Raw genomic sequence first — 18,783 nt, 5'->3', positions numbered from 1 at the left:
CCTTTCCCTTAGCTATTTTGGAGGTACACAAGCTACTGAAGCGGGACTCTGATATTGTTGTGGGCGTTGGGTTCCCTAACGTCTTCGTTGGTAGCTGAGTACCACAGAGATACGAATAATAGACTCAAACGAGGATGGAACTTCCTGCTTCCCTCTGTTACCATTTCTCCACACACACGAGCGCGGCCTTTTATGGGAAATCCGGGGTTTTCGTGCAGCGACTGAGCACTTGGGAACAAAAACGAACAAGCGCTCGCAGTCTTTCCAATTCAGTTATTTGTTGCTGTTTTTAAATTGGCATGCCAATGCCAATGCCAATCCATTAAACCCAGATTACGGGTGGAAACTCGCTGGCAGAGTGGCTTATGACACTCCTGCAATGAGGTCCACATTGTAACTGTAATTTGGAACGTTTATAAGCAAACAGATAAAATCCACACAAAATAAGTCATGCGCTAGAACGAACATGAACTCCCGCCTTTGTCGCTTACTTCTACTGAAGAGCAGAGTCACCCCTAACACTTTCGACTTCTCTGTACTTTCCCTCATTTCCGGCCGGAAGTCAGTCGCTTGCGTAAGCCTATCAGAGCTGAGTGGACGCATTTGGTCGCTTTGCCGGACAAGCGTGGTGTCTCACTCTATGGTGCCGAGGTCCTGGCCGCCGGAGGAAGATGTTATGGCGTTTGCTGTGGAGCCTCAGCCGGGGAGGTTCGTTCACTTTGGGGCGGAAGGTGGCATTTTTCTGCAGGTGTTTCTCACTCTTCACGCCCCCCAACTCAGCCTGATATGTGTCTCTTTTTCCGTATTCAGTGAGACCTCCCGCTGGCGGAGGGGGAGCCGCTGGCGGAGGCCTTTCCCGTCACCGTCCTGTGCACCCGGTCCGACCCTGTGAGGGGGAGCCCGTGCCTCTCGGCCAGGAGTCCACGCAGACCGATGGAAGGTGAGGCGCGGCAGGAGAGCAGTTCTCCATTCCGCTCGCTCGTTCGCACACACACACAATCCCGTGTCATCTGCTATAGCTTGAACTTCGGGTATTACATATGGACAAGTGCAGCTTCCAGGTTCACAATGTCGGTGGAGTAAAACACAGCAGGTCTGCATGAGAATAAATAAAGCACATTACATGTCCATCTAATTAGACTCCGTCCCTGTGTGGATAAATTTTGAAAAAGCAATGGGAGTAGACATTTGACTAGATTTGTCTTTGCTTGCAATCTGAGGCATGTTTTATGTTGGATCTTTTGTGGGGCATCTAAAGCAGCCATGTACAGAAAGTGACTGGGAGAGTGGTGGTGCGACTTCCACAAGTAGCAGTTTGAAACCTACTTAACTCCATTTGGTACAAAAGGGTTGGCTGCATTAATTATCTTGATTACAAATTCTTTCATAATTTTATTCCTCCTGCCAGGAGGAAGGGCAGGATATAAATCAAGTAATAAATAAATAATTTTAGCAGCGAGAGGACTCTGGGTTTTTTTTAAGAGAAACATTCAAATTAGATGTCAGTATGGTGTCAGGCAATACACTGATACTATCATCATGTTGTTAGGCAATATAGTTGCAGCAACAGTAGTCAACATGATCAGTACTTGTTTTGCTATTCTTTTGAACTTTGGAATAAATTCAGTTGAAGCATTGCTATGAGAATGGTGACCTGTGATGTATTTCGCCAATAAAGATCAAGAAGATGGTTCTTACAGCTCAAAAAAACTCAGAGATAGCAAGTTGCAATCTCAACCCCATTCTAAAATGCAATTGTGATTTTGGTGATTGTGCCTCCCCCTTTCATCTGCAACATGGGGACAAAAACATTATACTGAAGGGCTGTAATAAGCCACGTGACATGGAGATAACTGTGGACTTTGTACTGGCAAGGCATTTAAAGAAATTTTTAAAAATTCAAATCTTCATGTAAGAGTTGAAATGAGCATGAACAGCTGTCTGTTGACGGGGACATGCACACAGCTGACCAATCACAGTTACATAAGAGCCATAGGCTGCAATCCAATACATGTCTAGTGAGACGTAAGCTCCATTGGATTCAATGGGACTTACTCCTAAGTAGGTGTATATTGGATTGCAGCTTTAGATTGCTCCATTGTTTCCTGCGAGCAGCTATTACCTTAATGCTGCTGACAAGGGGGGGGGAGGTGTCAAAAGTGACCAGAAAGTTCTATCCAGCCAGTGAAAGTGTAAACCTAGAGCTGTTAACTCTGTGGGACAGTTAGCAATAGAAAATGAGAGTTTACTCACAGTCTGAGTTCCCAATACAAATTGAAACCTATCATGACTCATAGTCATAAACAAGTTCTACACTGACAATTCTTTTGTCTGGTGATGGGACTTTTAGGATCTTTTTGACACTTCAGTAATAATTAGAGGAGAGAAGAAGCCCAGGTCTCTTACTGTACGATCTGACAGCGTGACTGTCTCTTCCCCCACCCCTGAAAGCATAGAAACAAAGACTGGAGCTTACGTTCTTTGAGACTCAGGTGTTGTGTAATTTCTATAAGCTTTACATATTGCACTGTAAAAGCAAATTCAGTCCAAAGAGTCCATCCACATATTATAGGAAGTCGTCACAGCCTCCCTCTATCATAGTCTTTACATGTCAGATGGGGGCTTGAGGTTAATAATTTATTTCAACGTTTTTAAATAAATTTCATGAAGAAAAACATTGTTTTTTATTGGTGAAATATCACATTACAGATACAGGTCTCCGCTTCAGTATTGCACATGTGCTATCAAAATGCTGAATTCATGTAGAACAATTTAAAAATATACAGCAATTTCAAGTGGATTAATTTCTCCAACAGTGTCCAAGTCATCCAATATCACTATATATTTGTATTGAAAACAGTACAGCAAAAGAGTTTCCACAGCACATATCCCTGAGGTTAAACTGTGACCTCTAGTGCTCCCTCAAAGACCTTCATCCCATAGCCAGAGAGCACTCAACTGAATACAGATGCATAGTGCTTGTTCTACTCTAACAATATAAAATGATGGTCCCAAATAAAAAGGATTGCAAGGGCTATGTTTTAATCTAATATTTTTCTGTTCCTATTGGCTGTGATTGTCTATGGGCACAAGAGTGGCATGGGTTTATTTTTGTCAAGAAACCCCCACATATACTTTAAATGGCACATAATAAGACTTCATCCATGATTTGATTGTGGATGAGGGTGCCAGTTGGGCATGTATTACTGAGACCTGGATGGGTGAGCTGGGAGAAGTCTATCTGACCAAGCTGTGCCTGCCCAGATATTTGATGCAGCATCAGCACATGCTGTAGGGGTCAGGGACGGACGGATGACTGGCTGTGGTCCATGGGCTTCAGTCCCTATCACCAGGGAACCTCTCCGTCTTGGAGCTGGCTGTGAGGGCCTGCACCTGGTATCAAGGAGGCCAAGGAGACCATAGATGAGGGTTGCTGTTGATGTACATCCACCCTACTGCCTAGCAGCTTCTCTCACTGAGCTGGTAGAGGCAATCTTGGGTATGGTGTTGGAGGAACTCAGAAAATATGCTGAGGCTGCCTCTACTGGGCCTGGGAGGAAGAGTAGGTTATACGTAGAGCATACCCCTAATTTGGTCTTTGCACCAGATAGAGGAAAGGGTGGTCTGGAAATAAGGGGGGGATGGATAGCATCTCATTGTCATGGGTGGACCACTTCCTGGTGAAATTTGGATTTGCAGCTCCACTCTCCTCCTGCAGGAGTGGTGTACTGATTTGGATGGTCCCCTCCCAGAGACTAATGGGCCAACAAAATGAATTTGAATCCTGGCAAGATGGAACTGCTGTGGGTGAGCGGTTCTTAAGTCTGGATAATTGGTCAATTGCATGCTTTGGATGGGGTTGTATTCTGCTTGAAGGAGCAGATTTATAGTCTGGGGGTGCTGCTGGATCTTGGCTGCTAACAGCCCAGGTGATCTCAGTGGCTAGGAGTGCCTTTTACCAATGGTTAGGAGTTTCTTTTGGTAAGACAGCTATGGCCATTTCTGAACCTAGATAGCCTGATCACTGTTGTCCATATGCTGGTAACCTCCAGACTGGATTACTGCAATGCACTCTATGTGGAGTTGCCTTTGAGGCTAGTGCAAAACATGGCAGTTTGAGTGCTCACTGGGGCAGAATGTAACCCATCATATTACACCACTGCTGAAAGAATTGTACTGGCTGCCAATTAGCTACCGGGCTAAGTGCAAGGTGCTGATACTGCAACCAAGATACCTAAAAGACACATCCTCCATATATCCAATCAGTCACTGTGTTCTCTTCAGGGGAGGGCATTGTGCACAAGCCTTTTTATCAGGAGGTCTATTCTACACGATGTCGTTATTGGACCTTTAGTGTGGCAGTATCTACTCTTTGGAAATCCCTTCCATTATATATCAGACAAGCACCATCTCTTTCCTCTTCCAACTAGCCTTGTAAGTGGAGGTTGTTATTCCAGTTAGTACATTGTTTTTTAATAGTTTTTTATGTAATTGATTTTTGTTTCACCTTGTTTTTATATATGCAATAGCTTTAACTTTTTATATATGTAATATGTAATTGTTTTATATGTTTTTACTGTAAATCACTTTGAGATGCCTCAAAGGAATAAATTCTTAAATGAAATTATTATTATTATTTACAACAACAACAATAATACAATGTTACTCTGCCCATGAAGGGCAGGTGACCCACAGGAAAAGTCAGGTAGGGCCAGAACTGGTGAGCCTATGTAGAGTGGGGAGAGCCGAAGCAGCTAGCGTTTTTAACATTGTATTACTCCAACTGAGTAAAAGCGTGGGGCCATGGTTGTCTGTGTCTTGACTAACATGCAAAAGCAGAGCTTTGACTAACTATATTGCAAGTTTTAAGAACAACCTTGAGAATTTTAAGTGTGTGGTTTTGTGTAGGCAAAATGCAAGTGCATTTTGTTCACTTGTGGGATGGGTAGAAAAAAGCCCCGAAGAGCTTCTTTTTTGTGTAAGTGATTCCTTAAATGTAGGAATGGTTCATAATATCCTGGAAATGTGGGGCAGGAAAGAAGCAGAGGAAACTGGTACAATTAAATAATTTTGGATGGAGAGATGCTGAGTTGCAGTGGAGGGGATCTAATACTAAGATTAAAAATGTAAATAATCTTTTTAGAAATAAAATACTAATGTGAAAAGTAAAACTAACAATTCTGGTTTTTTTCACCCAACACCATTCCAATATAGTTAACTCCTGTTGCAGCAAACATCCAAAATGAAACCTTTTGTATTAACCAGAACCAATTTCCTATATAGTCAGAAACTGTCAGTGAGGCAAAATTCTAAGGAGGAAGAAACTTTCCCCAAGTGTACTGCTCAAGGCTAATCAAATGAAATGAAAAGAGGACTTTTTAACCTAAAGTTTCCTGAAGTGATACAGCTTACAGAAAAGCAATAGATAGTACAAAAATATGTAGCAAAATACAAGCAATTGAAAGAAATCATTCTTCCATGTGCATTCACAGTAGAGGGAGGAAATCCAATATGGTGTAGTGGCTAGAGCAGCCTTTCCCAACCAGTGTGCCTCCAGATGTTGTTGGACCACAACTCCCATCAGCCTCAGCTAGCATTGCCAATGGTCAGAAAGATGGGAGTTGTAGTCCAACAACATCTGGAGGCACACTGGTTGGGAAAGGCTGGGCTAGGGTGTTGCATCTGAGAGAGAAGAACAGTTGTTAATATTCTAAATGCAAACAAAGTGGTGGAAATCCATATTTTTGCAATGTTTCTTTATCAATAGAACCTCAGCTGTGGCCTTAATCAAAATTTGACTAGAAACCATAGCATGAAAGTATTGTTATTTGCACTAAATGTAAATCTACTGCCTTCAAGTCGATTCCTACTTATGGCGACCCTATGAATAGGGTTTTCATGAGACTGAAAGGCAGTGACTGGCCCAAGGTCACCCAGTGCGCTTCATGGCTATGTGGGGATTAACCTTAACCACTACATCACACTGGCTGGCTGTTGTTTGCACTAGTGAAACCAAAATTATGAGGAGAGAGCTTAACCACAAGCCTAGGTTTGGACAACTTGCTAAGCCAACTGTTGGCTTACCTCAGTGTGGTAGTACAAAGGATCAGGAAGGAGTTGCGTAGCTGCAAGCTCCTCCCTGGGAACCCACACATTTGCATGGCCCAGTAAGTTTCGCTTGCCATTTTATACACAGGAGGCCACTGTCATCATCTTAGCAGAAGCATTTAAAAAAATGGACAAATCCAGAGTACTAAATATAGTAAGGACTGTGTAGCTGCATGTTCTAGCCAGAAACAAAGGATAGCAGCAAGGACAGGAATTCCCATAAAAGAGAAATGGCTAGAGGCTTAAGAAAAGCAAGCTGGGAATCCAAGGCAGCTACTGGCCTAAGCATACATATCATGGCAAATCTGGAATCTGGGCAAAACCAGGCCATAGGGCAAAGATGGGAAATCACAGGTATGGGGGCCAAAAATGGCCCTGTAGGCCTCTATATCTGGTCCTTGGGACTTTCCCCAGGCCAAGCTCCCTCCCTAACCATGCTCCTTTCCAGGCCAAACCCTTCACTTGCCTCACTTTGCACTCTCCTTGAGGGTGTTTGCCTGGCTCGAATGCGTCTTGCTTGCCAGGATGGAGGATAGACTGGGATTCCGGTGTATGTGTCAAAGCAAGCCTCCTATACAATGGTAAAGTCAACATTTGTTGTTCCACCTAATTTTGCTTCTGGCCCCACCCACCATTGGCATTTGGCCCCCAGAACGCTGCCTAGGAAGGAATTCATTCTTCAGGCTGAAAATGGTTCCCCACCCCTGCCATAGGGCAACCCTGTCCTGGGGTCTGTCTATTCAGCATTAGTTCTGTCCTGAGATAGTCATGATGGGGGGCAGCTCAAGCAGCTGTCCAGAAGCAGATTTCTTGTTTGCCTAAGGCTATATTCGAGTGTTTGCTTAAAAGCATATAAGTGCATTTTATATTCTCAGCATGTGATTGTAATGATCAAAGCCAATTTTCCTCTGGAACAAGGCTTTCAAGCTAAAGTTCATTTCTCAAAGGTTGTTTACTTCTGTTGCAAAACTGTTCAAATAAAAGGCATTAGAAACAGTGCAAGGTTTTTTGACTCTGCATCTGAAAACAAGAGGGAAATCCCAACTATTTCAGATGGAGGGCTTTTCAGATGAGGACTCTTCCTCAGAACATTTGCTGCCTTTGTCTTAGTGCTAGCCAAAGTATATTAACTGTAAATTTATCAGGAAATATGACCCGCTGCAGACACATAGATGATCAATATAGCTGGAGCAATGAGAGCCAGTGGGGCGTAGCGGTTAGAGTGTTGGACTATGACCTGGGAGACCAGGGTTCAAATCACCACATAGCCATGAAGCTCACTGGGTGACCTTGGGCCAGTCACTGCCTCTCAGCCTCAGAGGAAGGCAATGGTAAACCCCCTCTGAATACAGCTTACCATGAAAACCCTGTTCATAGGGTCACCATAAGGCGGAATCGACTTGAAGACAGTCCATTTCCATTTCATAGCTGTAGCAAAGAATGTAGCAAAGCGTCAAGGCCCCAGCTGACAAAGCGTCAAGGCCCCAGCTGACAAAGCGTCAAGGCGAGTTAAGCAGCAGAGCGAGGAGGCCAGGGCCCCCCACTCTGCCCGTCTGTTCCCTGACCTCAACTAAATCACAGTTTCCAACCCATTAACGTAATAAACCTTAAAACTATGCAGGTAAGAAGCCAGCAGGGGTGTGGGGGGCTTTCCAGTGTTTTGCACCGCCTGCAGCATGTACGACTGTCTGCCTGTGGGACAGAAGTCGTGGGTGTGCTCTCGGTGCAATGAGCTCCTGGCTCTCCGGGAATGACTTCATTTCCTTGAGGCCAAGGTGGCTGACCTGGAAAAGCTGAGAGAGGGAGAGAGGTGTGTGGAGGAGGCCTTCAGGGACGTTATAGCTGTGTCCCACTCCAAGGATGATAGCTCTTCTGCTATCATGGAGAACAATGGTGTCAGGGAAGGAGAGCATCCAGCTGAGGGAGAAGAAAACGATCCCTTAGAAGGGACCCATTCCTTGGGGGATGAGCAGCTATCCTCTCGTGCTGAGGATATATCTCCGGGGGGTGGAAGGATCCTAGTAGTGGGTGATTCGATCATTAGGAACATAGACAGTGGGGTGTGTGATGGGTGTGCAGACCGCAAGGTGATTTGCCTGCCTGGTGCGAAGGTTGCGGATATCGCCCGTCGTTTAGATAGTTTGATAGACAGTGCTGGGGAGGAGTCAGTGATCATGGTGCACGTTGGCACCAATGACATGGGGAAATGCAGCCGTGAGGTGCTGGATGCAAAATTTAGGTTGCTAGGTAGGATGCTGAAAGTGGCTTTCTCTGAAATGCTACTGGTTCCACGCGCAGGACCAGCCAGACAGGCACAGCTTTGCAGTCTCAATGCGTGGATGAGGCGATGGTGTCGGGTGGAAGGGTTTGGATTTGTTAGGCACTGGGGAACATTTTGGGACAAGCCGGGCCTGTACAAAAGGGACGGGCTCCACTTGAACCAGAATGGAACCAGACTGCTGGCACTTAAAATTAAAAAGGTGGCAGAGCAGCTTTTAAACTGACTGAGGGGGAAACCCGACAGGAGCTGAGGAAGGTCCGGTTCGGAATAAACCTCCCCCCTGGGATAAAGACCAAAGAAATGATGAAATTTTAAAAGGGGTAGGCCTAGAAGTAGGCATTGTGAGAGCAGGGGCACAGGATATAAATTCAGAAGGGCAAAATTACCACAGGCCAAACCACAAGTGCCAAAGACACTTGAAGAGAGACACTGCTTACAAGTGCCTGTACGCTAATGCTAGGAGCCTCCGAACCAAGATGGGAGAACTGGAGTGCTTGGTCTTAGAGAAGAGCATTGATATAGTGAGCATAACCGAGACCTGGTGGAATGGAGAAAACCAGTGGGATACGGTTATCCCTGGATATAAACTATATCGGAAGGACAGGGAAGGACGTATTGGTGGCGGAGTCGCTCTATATGTGAAAGAAGGCATTGAATCCAGCAAGCTCGAAACCCCAAAAGAGGCAGACTCCTCCACAGAATCGTTGTGGGTGGTGATACCGTGCCCCAGGAGGGACTTAATACTGGGAACGATCTATCGTCCCCCTGATCAAAATGCTCAGGGAGACCTTGAGATGAGATATGAAATTGAGGAAGCATCCAAACTAGGAAATGTGGTAGTAATGGGTGACTTCAACTACCCGGACATAGACTGGCCGCATATGTGTTCCAGTCATGACAAAGAAGCAAAGTTTCTAGATATTCTAAATGACTATTCCCTAGACCAGTTGGTCATGGAACCGACCAGAGGGACGGCAACACTGGACTTAGTCCTCAGTGGGGACCGGGACCTGGTGCGAGATGTAAGTGTTGTTGAACCGATTGGGAGCAGTGACCATAGTGCTATTAAATTCAACATACATGTAACTGGCCAATTGCCAAGAAAATCCAACACAGTCACATTTGACTTCAAAAGAGGAAACTTCACAAAAATGAGGGGATTGGTAAAAAGAAAGCTGAAAAACAAAGTCCAGAGGGTCACATCACTCGAAAATGCTTGGAAGTTGTTTAAAAACACTATATTAGAAGCTCAACTGGAGTGCATACCGCAGATCAGAAAAGGTACCGCCAGGGCCAAGAAGATGCCAGCATGGTTAACGGGCAAAGTCAAGGAAGCTCTTAGAGGCAAAAAGTCTTCCTTCAGAAAATGGAAGTCTTGTCCAAATGAAGAAAATAAAAAAGAACACAAACTCTGGCAAAAGAAATGCAAGAAGACAATAAGGGATGCTAAAAAAGAATTTGAGGAGCACATTGCTAAGAACATAAAAACCAACAACAAAAAATTCTATAAATACATTCAAAGCAGGAGACCATCTAGGGAGGCGATTGGACCCTTGGATGATAAGGGAGTTAAAGCTGTACTAAAGAACAATAAGGAGATTGCAGAGAAGCTAAATGAATTCCTTGCATCTGTCTTCACAGTGGAAGATACAGGGCAGATCCCTGAACCTGAACTAACATTTGCAGGAAGGGATTCTGAGGAACTGAGACAAATAGTGGTAACGAGAGAGGAAGTTCTAGGCTTAATGGACAATATAAAAACTGACAAATCACCGGGCCCGGATGGCATCCACCCAAGAGTTCTCAAAGAACTGAAATGTGAAATTGCTGATCTGCTAACTAAAATATGTAACTTGTCCCTCGGGTCCTCCTCCGTGCCTGAGGACTGGAAAGTGGCAAATGTAACACCAATCTTCAAAAAGGGATCCAGAGGGGATCCCGGAAATTACAGGCCAGTTAGCTTAACTTCTGTCCCTAGAAAACTGGTAGAAAGTATTATTAAAGCTAGATTAACTAAGCACATAGAAGAACAAGCCTTGCTGAAGCAGAGCCAGCATGGCTTCTGCAAGGGAAAGTCCTGTCTCAGTAACCTATTAGAATTCTTTGAGAGTGTCAACAAGCATATAGATAGAGGTGATCCAGTGGACATAGTGTACTTCGACTTTCAAAAAGCGTTTGACAAGGTACCTCACCAAAGGCTTCTGAGGAAGCTTAGCAGTCATGGAATAAGAGGAGAGGTCCTCTTGTGGATAAGGAATTGGTTAAGAAGCAGAGAGTAGAAATAAACGGACAGTTCTCCCAATGGAGGGCTGTAGAAAGTGGAGTCCCTCAAGGATCGGTATTGGGACCTGTACTTTTCAACTTGTTCATTAATGACCTAGAATTAGGAGTGAGCAGTGAAGTGGCCAAGTTTGCTGATGACACTAAATTGTTCAGGGTTGTTAAAACAAAAAGGGATTGCGAAGAGCTCCAAAAAGACCTCTCCAAACTGAGTGAATGGGCGGAAAAATGGCAAATGCCATTCAATATAAACAAGTGTAAAATTATGCATATTGGAGCAAAAAATCTGAATTTCACATATACGCTCATGGGGTCTGAACTGGCGGTGACCGACCAGGAGAGAGGCCTCGGGGTTGTAGTGGACAGCACGATGAAAATGTCGACCCAGTGTGCGGCAGCTGTGAAAAAGGCAAATTCCATGCTAGGGATAATTAGGAAAGGTATTGAAAATAAAACAGCCGATATCATAATGCCATTGTATAAATCTATGGTGCGGCCGCATTTGGAATACTGTGTACAGTTCTGGTCGCCTCATCTCAAAAAGGATATTCTAGAGTTGGAAAAGGTTCAGAAGAGGGCAACCAGAATGATCAAGGGGATGGAGCGACTCCCTTACGAGGAAAGGTTGCAGCATTTGGGGCTTTTTAGTTTAGAGAAAAGGCGGGTGAGAGGAGACATGATAGAAGTGTATAAAATTATGCATGGCATTGAGAAAGTGGATAGAGAAAAGTTCTTCTCCCTCTCTCATAATACTAGAACTCGTGGACATTCAAAGAAGCTGAATGTTGGAAGATTCAGGACAGACAAAAAGAAGTACTTCTTTACTCAACACATAGTTAAACTATGGAATTTGCTCCCACAAGATGCAGTAATGGCCACCAGCTTGGACGGCTTTAAAAGAAGATAAGACAAATTCATGGAGGACAGGGCTATCAATGGCTACTAGCCGTGATGGCTGTGCTCTGCCACCCTAGTCAGAGGCAGCATGCTTCTGAAAACCAGTTGCCGGAAGCCTCAGGAGGAGGGAGTGTTCTTGCACTCGGGTCCTGCTTGCGGGCTTCCCCCAGGCACCTGGTTGGCCACTGTGAGAACAGGATGCTGGACTAGATGGGCCACTGGCCTGATCCAGCAGGCTCTTCTTATGTTCTTAATATCTTTGGGAGGCTTATGAAAATAAACGTTTTTACCTTATTGGGTTTCTTGTCAGCCCTGCTTTTATGCCTTCTGCGCAGCTCCACATTTCAAGCATTTCAGAGATGAGTTTGAACATGGCTCAGAGTGGATTGTGGGAGCAAATGTTCTTAGGAAGAGGGCCAAGGTCTCTTCATCATCTTACTTCAAGCCTCTACCTTGCTGTGTTGTGTCAGTTTTAAGCTGATAGAATTGTGCCTGTCAGCCTTTCTCAGAAAACAGTGCCCACTGCTGCCAATCCACTCTTTTCCTTATTTTCCATCAGTGGCTGAGGAGCTTGTCGTGTCATTGTAGAGAACAACAACCAAATCTCTTTGAAATCTTGGTTCTTTTTCCAATCTTGGTCCTTTTCCTATGGGCTGATGTGTCCACTTAACAAGGAACTACAGCTATACCTGTTGGCTACATCTACTTTAAGGCACCTGTTTGTCACATTCATGCTTTACTTTTTTAGATATAGTTTCCCTCTTTTTTAAGGAAAGTGGCCATGACAGTGATGGGAAAGGGGGTCATGCCAGTATTTTGCCCTACAGTCTAAAACATAAGATTATACAGCTACGAGAGTGGCTGTATACTGTAGCCAGCATGGATTTTTCGCATTCTGCCATGTTAAATTGAAAATACTCCCATGCCATTCTGCTGCTTCCCGTAAGCTTATTTCAGAGCAAAATCTTACAAAATTTATAGTCCTGAACGCAGAAACACTTGCTTAATAACCTTCTAGTTTTCATGGTGATACACAAAACAGAAAGGAGAGTTCAAAGTGTAAAATGAGAAAAAAATCCAGACCCCTGTTGGACTTTTTTCTGTAAGTGGTCTCATAATTTGTTTCAATCAGCCATGTTTGCAGAGTACTTGTAACCCTATTACTGACCTTGCCCCATATTCTGATATGAAGATATGATCATCTTCAGCAGTTTAAAAGTCCAAACAAAGCCTGTCTGATTTTTAGTTAATTTAAGAAAATTAACACTGGAGTCTATGATAGCGCAGGCACGCTCAATAAGAACTGTCAATGTTCTAAAAGCCAGACCAACAGTTGCTTGGCTTGACTAATTGGGGCCACACCCATGCCAGACATTTATTCTACTTTAAACAGTCATTGTTTCGGCCAAAGAATCCTGGGAAGTGTATTTTGTGAAGGGTGCTAAGAGTTGATAGGCAACTTCTGTTCCCCTAACAGAGCTCCAGTGGCCAGAGTGGTTTAACAGTCAGCCCCTCTTCTGGTGATTGCAGCTCTGTGAAGGGAATAGGATGTCTTCTAACAACTTTCAGCATCCTTCACAAACTATACTTCCCAGGATTCTTTGGAGGAAGCCATGATTGTTGAAAGTGGAATAAATGTCTGGTGTGGATGTGGCCAGAGATCGCTTTGATTTAAATTTGGGTAGAAGACCACACATGTCAGCTGTAGAATAAAAAGGTGGGGGGAAATAAAAAAAAATGATACTGTTAACCAGGGCTGTGGAGTCGGTATGTCAGACCTTCGGCTCCGACTCCTCTATTTTTCTACTGTCCGACTCCGACTCCTCTATTTTTCTACTGTCTGACTCCAACTCTGACTCCTTCATAAATGGCAAATGTATATTAATGTATTAATATTAATACATTAATATTATTAAAATATTAATTTTATTTTGAAGTTGGAGTCAGTACATTTCTACCTACTCCGACTCCAACACCACCCAAAATTGCTTCCAACTCCACCCAAAATTGCTTCCGACTCCACAGCCCTGCTGTTAACAATGTTTTCCTTTTGGAAAGGAAAGGGGCTTCCCTCTGCCCAGTGCCCACCCACCCAATCTCCTCCCCTCTACCTTCTTCCTCCCCTCCCCTTTCCCCTCCCCTCCTGCAGGTCAGTTTCACCTATCCTGAGCATGATTGTACAGGAGTAAATCCTACTGAACTCAATAAGCATGCAAATGATCAAATCTCCCCTCCCCTCCTCCTCCTTCCTATTCCCTCCCTCCTGCCCCTCCCCCTTCCTTCCCCCCTGCCACCCCCTCCACTTCCAATCCCCTCTTCTCCCTTCCTTCCTTCCTCCTCCTTTCCTCCCCCTTCCTCCTCCCCTGTGGTCTGTTTCACCTATCCTAAGCATGATTGCATGGGAGTATATCCCACTGAACTCAATAAGCATGCCAGTGATCAGACCTGTCTTTTCCGTCCCTCTCCCCCCTCTCCTTCTTCCTCTCTCTTTCACCTCCTCCCCCTTTCCTGTCCCTTTGTCCTCCATTCTTCCTCTCCTACCCCTTTTCCTTCTTCCTCCTCCCCTGCCTATTCCAGCCCTCCCTCCCTCTCTCCCCTGTGGTCAGTTTCACCTATCCTAAGCATGATTACAGGGGAGTAAATCCCATTGAACTCCATGAAATGATCAATCCATTCTCAGCAAACTTGCACAGGATCCCATTTCTTACTTCCTGGATTAAAAAGCAGAGAAATTCATTAATAGGCAAAAAATCCTTGCAGTTTAAGAACGTACCTATAGCCCACAGATATTTCTACCAAACTTTAAAAAGCAGGGAAATTGGGCAGCTATAGTGAATGCCCCAGGGGAGCAGGAGACCTGACCTCCTTCTGAGATATTGTACTGCCTTACAAATTTGTCAAAATGCAAACACAATTTGGGTTGGTCTTTCACAGTCCAATCCACTTGCTGTGCAGTTTGGAAGAATTTGGTAACGTGTCTTTGAGCATGTGGTGAGTCGTGGCAACACCTACAATAAGGACTGCATCTCCAAAGATGGAGAATTACATTTTTTGTATATTTGTTGGTGTTCTTCTTATTTTGTTTCTTTGTGTTCCTACATTTTCTACAGAGAATCTAAGCTAGGAAATTGTGGGTCCGCTCGCTATTCATGCTAGAAATCTGTGCCAAATTTATTTTCATTAATGTTAAATTCTTTATATTGGTCAATGGCATACGATGATGAAGACAGCCTTTTGTGTTTCAAACTGGAGGTTATATTCTATTTCTGTTTCAGGTGCATTAACATTTGAATCTGAAACTGTAGCTTTGAGGTAACATTAGACTGATTACAATATGTTGCTACTTAAACAATGAATCCAGCTGTTGGAGGATCGCTCCGTCTGTGCTGCCTCTGAGACGGGCTCCCGTCTTGGATGAAACTTTTTCAGTATTAAAACCAGTCAGAAGGGCTTTTTGACTGGGGATAATTTCTTCCGGATAAGGAAGAAACGTAGAGATTTCCCACACAGCTTTGTTGTGTTTGTTGGAGACTGGAATTCATTAGAATTGTCTGTGAAAGAAGGTCTTCCAGCAGCTCGGACGGAGCTAGGATTTCTAGCTAGCTCAGCTGATTAAGTGAGCCGTTTTTTTTTTTCTTCAAAGAAAAACGGATTAACAGGCAAGCATTCTCCTGTCTATGCTCATTATTTTGTTATCTATACAGCTAAAGAGATTTGTCAAAGAACCAGCAATTAAGAAACCCTGGGTGAGTCATAACCTTCTCTTTTATTCACGGAACTAAGGGGAAGAAAATAAAAATAGCCTATCTTTTTTTTTTATTGCAAAAAGCTGGCATGGAAATCAGCATTATAAAGATTACAAACAGATGAGGGGTTTCTAATTGGAAGAGAAATTTTTTTTTTGATTTATAAGACTTTTGAGTAATATATGTCTGGGACTATTTTTTCCAGTCTACTTTTTTCTTTCTTTTTTTTTTTTTTGACGAATCTGCTCATTCTTTCTGCTACTAGTTATTCGGATGCTGTGAACTAAAGCTGTTTTTGCACTTCTGGACATATAAGAGATAAGGAAGTCCGTGCTGTCTAGAGTGTGACGTCAGTTGGTTTGAAAGATTAACTCCTTTGTAACTGGATAAAGAAATAAATTGCTCTTTGCTTGGGACATTGAAAATTGAAGGAGTTTTGTTCCTTTGGTTTTAAGAATGACAATTAAGAAGATGGTTGAGACCATGGATGTACAAGAAGGGACTTTATCTTTAGATATGTTTCAGAAAATAATGAATGGGATTAAGCTAACAAAACAAGAACTGAGAAATAACAGACAAGCGTTGAAAATTGAATTTGGCGAAATGAGACAGGAGCTGAAAGAAATTCAGGATTCTATGAGAAAGGAGAATAAAGATAGATCTGGAAAACCAAAAAAGGAGGAAAGAAAAATAAAAGGCAAGGTTCAAACTATGGAGATTGGATTGAATATGGACTTGGAAAAAGATTTGGATTTCCTGGCTGTGATGGATCCTGGAGACAAATATTACGGTTTGGAACTCAGCGCTGTCCCTGAAGGAATTGATGAAGAGATTGGAGATAAAGATATTATCGGTTCGAAAAAATTCTTGGACTGGAAGGATTTGATGGAACTTGAAATGGAGAAAGTTTACAGAATTAATCCCTGTTTTGTGTCAATGGAAAAACCTTCAAGAGACGTGCTAGTGTATTCTGTAAAAAAGAGGAACAGAGATGCGGCTTTGCAACAATACTTCAGTGATACGTTCGGAATTAATGGCAAGGAAATATCTGTGATAAAGGAAATTCCTATCAGACTCTTATTATATGACTATGACAGCAAGATTATTGGGTGCGTAAAGATGGAAGATGGAAGATGGAACCAACACGGATAATGGAAGAAGAGCGATTTGAAATTACTGGACTTAGTAGACTTGATGAGTTGGATTAATTGACATGTCTATCTAGAAAAAAATTGATGGACATGTATCTCAAGGATTGGAAACTTCTCTTTGACTTTTTGTGGAAGAATAAAATGATATGATGTTAATGAGATTTGATACCAACTAAGATAACCGCTGGAGGAAGGTAATTTTATAATCTATTAAGAGACAGGCTTGTTATATATTATAGACTTATAGCTGAACTACGACAAATCGGAAGTCAATAGTTTTTTTTCTTTTTTTATTGTATTAGTTATTAATTTGTGTTTTTTCTTTTTGTATTGTTTTGGTTTTGAAAATTTGAATAAAAATTAATTGAAAAAAAAAAACAATGAATCCAGCTGTTGGAAAAAACAAACTTGGCCTGCCCAAGATGCATGTGTTCAGTGTGCTATGCTTAAACCACTCCACTTAAAGAAAGGTGGGTATGGACAGTTAAAAACACAGAGCACACCTAGAAATTTATTAGAATATGTTTCACTTCCCACTGTTTTATCTTGTGCAAACTAAGACACTCCTCATGTCCAGTGGAGACTATTCTGCAGAATAGTCCGTGCCATTATTCCCCAATTGTTTTTGGAGTTTTTTTAGTGTAAATTATGCAAAGTGTTGCTCTACTTCATATATTCACAAAAATAGAAGCAAAAGAAAATAATTTACTATAGGAAATGTCACTAAAATTGCAAAGTAAATCAAACATATTTAAAGTGACTATCTGAACTATGCTTCCTCCCTTGTAAAACAAGATGAGCACAGCACATGTCTTGTTTCTGTTATTTGGGCTGATTGCAGGTGTTGCCACCATATAAGAGGCACATTTTACCAAAATGTTCAAAGCTACACAGGAAGTGGATTGGACAACCCAAATGATGTTTACATTTTGACAAATTTGTAGGGCAGGACAACATCTCAGAGAGGAGGTCTGGTCTCCTGCTCCCCTAGTGCATTCACTATAGCTGCCCAATTTCCCTGCTTTTTAAAGTTTGATAGAAATACCTGTTGGCTATAGGTACATTCTTAAACCACAAGGGTTTGTTGCTATTGAATTATTATTCAGATGAGGATGGTGATGCTTGTTCTCAGATTGGCTTTCCATGCTCAAAACACAGCCTAAGTCACATCTCCCTGAATCCCTGAGGCACTTGTGACAGCCATAACTGATACAGATTTAATAACACACCAGTCACTGGTTGTTAAACAGAGAAGTCTGTGGCAGTAGGAATTAGGTTTCAAGGCTTTAATTATACAACCTACAATTATAAAATAATGATCAAAATAATAGAACACTGTCAGATGTAGACAATAAGATAAGCTATAATACTAAGATTTCTCAGTTAAACAGAACCTTCCCCTTATCCCTTGAGAGTTACAGTGGAACTTTGTGCATGCAGGGACAACTTGTTCAGGCCTTCTCATGAGAGTCCGACCCGTAGTGGCAACCTGATTGTGTGCTGATTTGCATCATGAAGATGGCTAGTGGGAATTTTTTGTTTTGTTTTTCTCTCCATTGGGTTTTTTATTATTTATTTAAAGTGTACCTCATGTTATGCTGGTGTACGGGGGCTTCTCAGCGAGCAGATTGTGAGTATAGAGTTGCACTCTAAAATCCTGAAGATTTTTCCTCATCCTCTACATATATACGTGTTTCCATATCCAAATACATACATGGCAGAGAGGCAGAACACAACTAGTAACAGGATTAAACAGGTTCACAGATGGACCCATGTCCTGGATTCACCAAACACTGTACACACTAGACACTTGCCCAGAGCTTCCAGTGCTATTGTTCAAGTTTTCCCTAACACTAAACTTAAGCCAAATGTATTTGGGGTGAACAGAGGTAAAAGGAAAGCAGTTCAATTAACCTTTCTAATCCTCATTACATACAGTAGAAACATTGGTGAATATTAATATGACAACTGAGTGGCAGGTAACCATGGCCACAAGAAAAGGTGGTGTCTGAGTGCACATTTGGAGCAGGCCACATGTAGCCTTGTTTTCCAGGCTTTGGTGCAGGCTGGATTGGATGCACATTTATTATCTAATTTTCATGATGTTTTTTTCTTGTCCTTCCTGCAGCTGGCATGGCAGACATCAGCAGCACAAAGGCTGTGGATGCAGGAACCTGTTGCACCATTACATGCCCTTGGATGCCTTCACCTTGGTAAGCTTGCACATGATGATTCCATGGAGAGGAGAGGAGATGATTCCATGGAGAGGAGAGTAGTCATTTTGGTGGCAGATATAAGGGTGTATGGATGCTTTATAATG

The 18,783-nt window shown here is 42.8% G+C and overlaps 1 protein-coding gene across 2 annotated transcripts in view; it reads left to right on the top strand.

The window, feature by feature from the left end:
• Positions 1-541: 541 nt before the first annotated feature.
• The window catches only part of DELE1 (DAP3 binding cell death enhancer 1), a 33,249-nt gene continuing 15,007 nt past the window's right edge, over positions 542-18,783 (top strand). Inside the window, exons 1-3 of one of the 2 annotated variants that reach the window (XM_061585890.1) lie at positions 542-708; positions 811-940; positions 18,592-18,676. In XM_061585890.1, coding sequence (XP_061441874.1) covers positions 672-708; positions 811-940; positions 18,592-18,676 — 252 coding nt within the window. In that variant the 5' untranslated portion in view covers positions 542-671. The remainder of the gene's footprint in view (positions 709-810; positions 941-18,591; positions 18,677-18,783) is intronic. The other variant, XM_061585881.1, reaches the window with a different exon arrangement.

Source organism: Rhineura floridana, chromosome 1 (genome assembly GCF_030035675.1).
Source record: "Rhineura floridana isolate rRhiFlo1 chromosome 1, rRhiFlo1.hap2, whole genome shotgun sequence".
Taxonomy (NCBI): Eukaryota; Metazoa; Chordata; class Lepidosauria; order Squamata; family Rhineuridae; genus Rhineura; species Rhineura floridana.
This window is presented reverse-complemented; position numbering and strand designations above follow the sequence as displayed.